This window comes from Thalia democratica, unplaced genomic scaffold (assembly GCF_965202585.1).
Source record: "Thalia democratica unplaced genomic scaffold, ktThaDemo2.hap1.1 HAP1_SCAFFOLD_1599, whole genome shotgun sequence".
NCBI classification, from domain to species: domain Eukaryota; kingdom Metazoa; phylum Chordata; class Thaliacea; order Salpida; family Salpidae; genus Thalia; species Thalia democratica.
Window position 1 is genome coordinate 538 of NW_028140431.1, and position 6702 is coordinate 7239.

The 6702-nt window shown below is 23.6% G+C and overlaps 1 protein-coding gene across 1 annotated transcript; it reads left to right on the forward strand.

The window, feature by feature from the left end:
- Nucleotides 1-409: 409 nt before the first annotated feature.
- LOC145848680 (NFU1 iron-sulfur cluster scaffold homolog, mitochondrial-like) lies at nucleotides 410-5289 on the forward strand (the record flags this gene model as incomplete). The annotated part of the gene is made up of 4 exons (XM_082953985.1): nucleotides 410-548; nucleotides 1549-1719; nucleotides 2312-2409; nucleotides 4938-5289. Coding segments are annotated over 4 exons (516 nt in total), but the record flags the coding sequence as incomplete, so codon positions are not given.
- Between the last annotated feature and the right edge of the window lie 1413 nt (nucleotides 5290-6702).

The window sequence follows — 6702 nt, forward strand, 5'->3', positions numbered from 1 at the left end:
TCAAAATGCTCATGGCAACCCTGTAAATACCTAAGGCATAGTTACTTTAGAACTTTTTCATGCATGGGTTTATAACTAAGTTTTAAATAATATTTTAATGCTAATTAAAAAATTGTATACCAGCATTCAAAATTTTTGCATGTATTTTTTTTATCAATTAAAGCTTCTAAAATCATTGAAATCAAAACTAAATTTTTTTATCAAATTTTATTTGTTTAGAACTGCTTATATAAAAAACTCTAAAGAGCACTTTTGTATTCTAAAGTAACTTCTTAGCACTACTTAACTAAGATTGATTTTATAAGTTTAGTTTTTATAAGCTCAAGCATTAATAAAAAGTTTTTTTTTTGAAGATAAGATACCAAGCTACATTCCTGGTTTAGCTTAATTAAGTAATTATGTTTTATAGGTTAAATCTGTGTTTTTTGGACCTAATTTCATCACAGTAACAAGATCGAATGAAGATGTTAACTGGGGCATTTTAAAACCAGAGATATATGAAGTCATTCAGGAGTTTTTCAGTGTGTCCAATCTACCTATTCTAACAGGTAACTTGACTCTTTTAATTTGTTATACTCTTGTAAATTTATTAATAGATAATTTAATTAACTAGTTTATTACTTATGGAAAACTATAAAAAGAATTCTAATGAAAAGACTTGTAATAAAATTTTATTTATCAAGTAACACTCGAAATAAATGTTCAAAAATATCTAAGATTCAGTTGTTCTTAAATTAAAGCTAGCTTAGAAACAAAAATATGAAATCCAAATTATTTTTATTATTATTTTGTTGCAAAGTACAGTTGATGTTAAAAAAGTTATTATTTTCAACATGTAAGATAATATGTTAGTTTAGTTTTTTGTACTTTTTCATTAGTTAATAGGTTTCATAATAAAATAAAATATTGTATTTGTAAAAATAGTCATGTGTTATATTTTTGAATTTTTGACTTACTTTTTAAACTAAATACATTGTTACAGTAGTGGTTGTTCAAAGCATTTAAATCCCTTATCTTATTAGTTTATAGTAGTAAAGGTGGATTTTGTATCAATATAATTTTTGATTTAAGTACAAGTTTGAACTAAGTTCTATTATATATTTATTTACAGTACACACATTTTATTTTATTTTTGCTTTTTCCCCCGAAAAATCCAAGTAAACTATTTATTAAGAGTAGGTACCTTTATGCTTTTTGCAATGACTCACGCTAATTAAAGCTTTTATCTATACATGACTTTAAAAAATAACTGGAGAATTTTTTTTATAATTTGTTGAGAACCATAAATATTTAAACTTATTAATGCTTGAAGGTAAATATATTTCTTTAAAAAAATACTCTCACATGTTTTAACTTTTAGTGTTAATTTAAAACTTTTAAAATTAGTTATAAACATAGTTTTTTATTTTACATTATAAATTAAGTAATTAAAAACGTATCTTATTCTAAAACGAATTTTAATAAAAGTATAGTTATATTTTTGTAAAAATTACTTTTGAATATCTTATAAACATACTATTGCACTTTTTGATAATTCTCTTGTTACAGAATCAGCTCCATCACCAGACACGGTTGTCGATGAAGACGATGATGAAATAGTTGCTATGATAAAAGAGTTGCTTGATACGAGGATCAGACCAACCGTGATGGAAGATGGTGGGGACATAATTTATGTGGGGTTTGATGAAGCTACTGGTGTGGTTCAACTTCAATTACAAGGTTTTTTTTAGTAAGTTTTAAATATAAAGGAGTTCTATCGGATTTAGAAAGATAATATTTTCTTAGTGTCAACAAATTTTGGGTAAAACAAAAGCTTTTCAAAAAATAAAGTTATAAAATTAGTTCTAAAATTGTTATAAAAGTTTTTGTTGTGAAGTCCAAAACCATATGGACAATATAGTTGGTTAATATCCCTTGTTTGTTACAAAACATATTATAGAATTTTTAATTAGTATTCAAAAACAACATGTGAGTTAAACTCTTTTTTTGTTATTCATTTATTTAGAGCGATTTTACGAAAGAGGGCAATATAATTATTAAAAGTGGGTGAAACTAACTGTTGCACAACAAATTTATACTTAAAAATAAATGTTTTATTAACGTGAATGGTATCGCTCTTATAGTTTTGGTACTATTGATATAAAGACTACTACTTTATAAATTAATGTTGATAAATCATATAATAATCTAAAAATTAAAAATTTGAAACTTATATATCAGTTTACAGTATTTTTTTCAGTATGAACTAGACTCAATATTTATTAAATTATTTAGCAATTTTACTACATTGAGCTTACTATTTTTTTCTAAGGATCTTGTTCAAACTGTCCTTCTTCACAAGTAACCCTTAAGAGTGGTATTCAAAATATGTTGAAGTTTTACATACCTGAAATAACATCAGTTGAAGAGGTATATTAGTTTTTACTATTAATTATTTCAAAAGTAAAAACAATTTATTTTAAAATACTTGATTTAAATGTATACAAAAATAAGTATCCTATGCCTAGTTTAAATAGCTATAGCACGATTTGAATATGAACAATTTATACATTTATAAAAAGTGTATCTTTTTAAATAATTTTTTAATAGTTAAGTATAAACTGGGGGGTCACAACATCATTGAAAATATTTGAATTGGAAGGTTTTATGAAAAATGCTTAGTTAAAAAAACATTAAAAAAAGTCTTTTTTTCTTAATAAAAACATCAGGGTACTTAAAAATAATTATTATGTCTTTTATGGGGTTAAGTTTATTAGCGTATACAATGACTGAAATTTAATTATAAAATAATAAATTATTTTACACAGCTCTAGTCTAAGAGTTATTGAATAATACTGGTTCAATCAACGCTTGTACAAAAGCTTCAAAATTGTTCATCTTAAAACAAACAGTTTTTACAGCACCACGTTAATGGATATTATATAAGATTGTTAAATTAAAAAAAGCTCTAAAAATAGTTATTGTATAGGTACTGTCTAGGGTTAAAATGCTTAGATAATTTGTTAACAGATAAATAAGCTATAAACGCAAAAAGGAGATGATATTGGTTTATAAGTACACAGCTGTTTTTATTAATAATAGATTAATTTTTTAGAATTTTAGTTTTAAACTGAAACCAAGTAGTATTTTTTCCTTAAATTTTTGTGTTCAATGTTTAAATATATCCAAAGTTTTCAAAATGCTTTTAGATTTTTTTTGGTAGATATTTTAACAAAGTCAAAATACAATTATTGGTCATCTTAACTTTTATAACAACTAAAACAAGTAATAAAAATTGTATGAAATGTTTACGTCATTTTTTTAAAATATATTATAATTATAGGGTATTATATTAAATGCAATTGTTTTACCAACATATAAAGCTAAAGCATCATACTTGTAAGAAGAAATTTAACAAGTTCCAATAAATGATAGTGAGTACTAGTATTTCGAATTGATATTTTTAGCTACCGTTACAAAAGTATTAAATCACCACTAATAAAAAATTAAAACTAGAAAGAAAATGGCTGGTCAATGAGTCAAATAACAAATGATGACTCGAAAAAGTATTTACTTTAATCAAAATGTTAAAAGCACGAATATAAACTAGGAAGTTGCTATTTTAGTAGTTATCTTTACTCAAAAGAAGTTCACAGGAAACCGTTAATAAAAGAAAATTAAAATGTTTGTTACTATTTAAAAAATGGGTAGCTGTCAAATTTGCACGAGCGTACAAAATTGCACGAGGGGACAAAATTGCACAAATATACTTTTGTACGAGGGGATAAAATTGCACGGAGACATTTTAGCACGAGTTAATTTTTTTTTTATTATTTTAAATTTTTTTTATTAGTTTTATTACTATTTTATTTATTTTACTATTTTTTTACCATCCCTAACCCTTATCCTCGGTTGGTAATTTTTTTTTTAAGTTTCTTTTTAAATTTTATTTAACTTTATTTTTTTTTACTATCACTGTTACACCTAACCCTTACCCTCGGTCAGTAATTTTATTTTAGTATAATAACATTTTCTATTAGTTTTTTTTTCTATTTTATTTATTTTTTCTTAATTTATTTTTTTAAATGCAAAAATGTAATTCGTGCAAATTTGGCTGCGTGCAAATCTGGCTCCGTGCAATTTGTGCACTCGTGCAATTTAGTTCCCTCGTGCAATTTTGTCTACGTGCAATTTAGACCCGTTCCCTTAAAAAATATCTTAAACTTAAGATATTAAAAAACTGATTAAAGTTTTTTCCCTTGAAGAATATAAATTAAATAAAAACTGGTGTTTTAACGAGTTTTGTTTGAGAAAAATTCATTGAAAATTACAATATCAATATAAGTTTTTACAGCTTTGTGGCATTTATTCAAAATTCTTAAAACTTTAATCAGGGTTGTCAAAAAACCTGGAATCCCGAAAAAACCTTGAATTTGACAATCAAGGCGAAAAAACCCCGAAAAAATCTATTTTAAACAATTTTTATATGTAAGTAGTAAAATTTCGATTTGACACAAAAAATCTATCGTACAATTATTTTTTTTAGTTAGAAAACATATTTAAAGAAACTTTAAGATATATTTTCAATGTCGTTATACTATTTAACTTAATTTTTTACCTTTTACTTAATTTTAAACTAAAAATAGACCCTAAATGTGTAATTTTAAAAAGCTGGAAGAAATTTTGAAAACCCGGAGAAAATTTGCCAAAATTCATTTGGCAACCCTGTTTAATTAGTTTTCATTAATTTATAAGTACTGATCATACGGTACTGTAAAGTACTGAGATTGAACTATGTTTTCTAATTTTAACGTAAAAAAATAGATTTTAACACTTACCTTTTGACACTAATACTTATATATAATTTTATGTATTTTAAAGTGGCTATATTATTAATACTTAATTGTTGAAAGTAACTTAGAATGAATATGTTATTTTTTACATTTTAATTTTCATAGGTTCTTGATAAAGCGGGTCAGGCATCACATGATGAATTTGAAAAACTAGAAAATGTAATCCGAACTAGAGAAATGAAAAATAAACATGATAATAATGATAAAAATTAGTTTAGACTGAATTTTGAAATAAACAATAGGTATAGAGAATGTTTGGTTTTAAGGAGATTCTACTACATTGTTAATTTGTAATATCATGTTTAATACAAATTTATATAAAAAATTAAAATTTGAAGTTTAGTAAAGCTTTTAAAATTGTTTATTTTCAAATGTTTTTTGTAGGTTTTTATAGCATTATTAAGTTACCACAATGTAAGCTACTTTTTTAACTAAGTATGACCTTTTCAAGGTTTTTAAACTTTATAGATTTTTATAAAACTTTAAAAACTTAAAAATGTATAATCTCAAAAATTTTAAACTACAATTTTTTTCTATCTATAAGTTTGTTTTAGTAAAAAATATGTTGGTTAATGTGCATACTAAATTTGTTGAAACTTTTTTTTTAACCATAAAGATGTTTAGAATAAAAAAATTTCACGTTTTACAATGACAGCCAATTATTTAAAACACTTCCAATAAGTCTAAGTTCACCATACTGTACCTTAATTTTAAGTATTTCTTTCAGTACCCTAATAAATACATTTAGAAAGTAAAGTAGGTGAATAAAAATTTAATTTTACTTAAATTATATGTAGCTACCAACTACTTTAATACATATAGTTAAGTGATTATTAGACTTTTAGTTTTACATAAAAATAGTTTTACATTTAACATAAAATAATTACAGCGACTATAGTACAATTAAAAGTTTTACTTCATAATAAAGTTATATTTTTTGCTGTATAGTGTTTAACAGATATAGGTTTGTGTATAATTTTACTCTAATGAGAAATTTGCTTTGATTTCTTTTTTTATATTACAAGACAATTAATGATATGATTTAAAAAAGTCATTGGTAAATGAAAAATTATAAAGTTTGTTAGTCTTAGAAGAAGTCTTAGAAACTGGTTATATATCTTTTGAAATGTATACAGTTAAAATTTTTAATTAAAATTTAGCAGAAAATTTGTAGAAAAATGTTTGTTATTTAGTTATATTGAAAGAGTGGTGCTTGAAATTTTTCCTATACTTTCATATTAAATTTTTTTAGGAAAATTTTAGGATTAAAAAGTAATTTTTTAAGCAAAAACAAAAGTGTTATTTTAGTATGGCTGTATTTATTATCATACTTAAGTTCTAAAAGATGCTTAAAGGTTTTGTAAGGGCCCCTGAAAGGCTTCGTAGCAAGTTAAACTTTGAGATAAAATTTTCCGCATTGCAAAATGTATTTTTGATCATTTAAATAAGGTTTAAAAGGTCATATATACAAAAAATATTATACATAAAAAAGTTTTATTTAATTGAATTTTATTTATTAGTCTTCTATCAGTTGAGAACTTTTTAGTTGTTATAATAACTAAGGTATTGAAAGACGATTGTAAACTTAAAATCAAGGAAATATTCTAATCTGTATTACTAAATTTTTAGAGCTATTAATATAAGGGATTAGCAGCCTTTTTTGAGTAACGGGCCAGATTAAGTGAAAAATTAATAGCAAATAAAAATTGACAATATAAATTAATCACGCTAAAAAACCACAGCATTTATAAAATTATTACAGAAACGTTTAAACATGCTTCTTTTATACACTAGTAGTTTTTATCTAAATTTTCGTAGATTTCAAAACTCTGATATTGTGTACATTAATTTAAAAGATTCAGCTATTTTT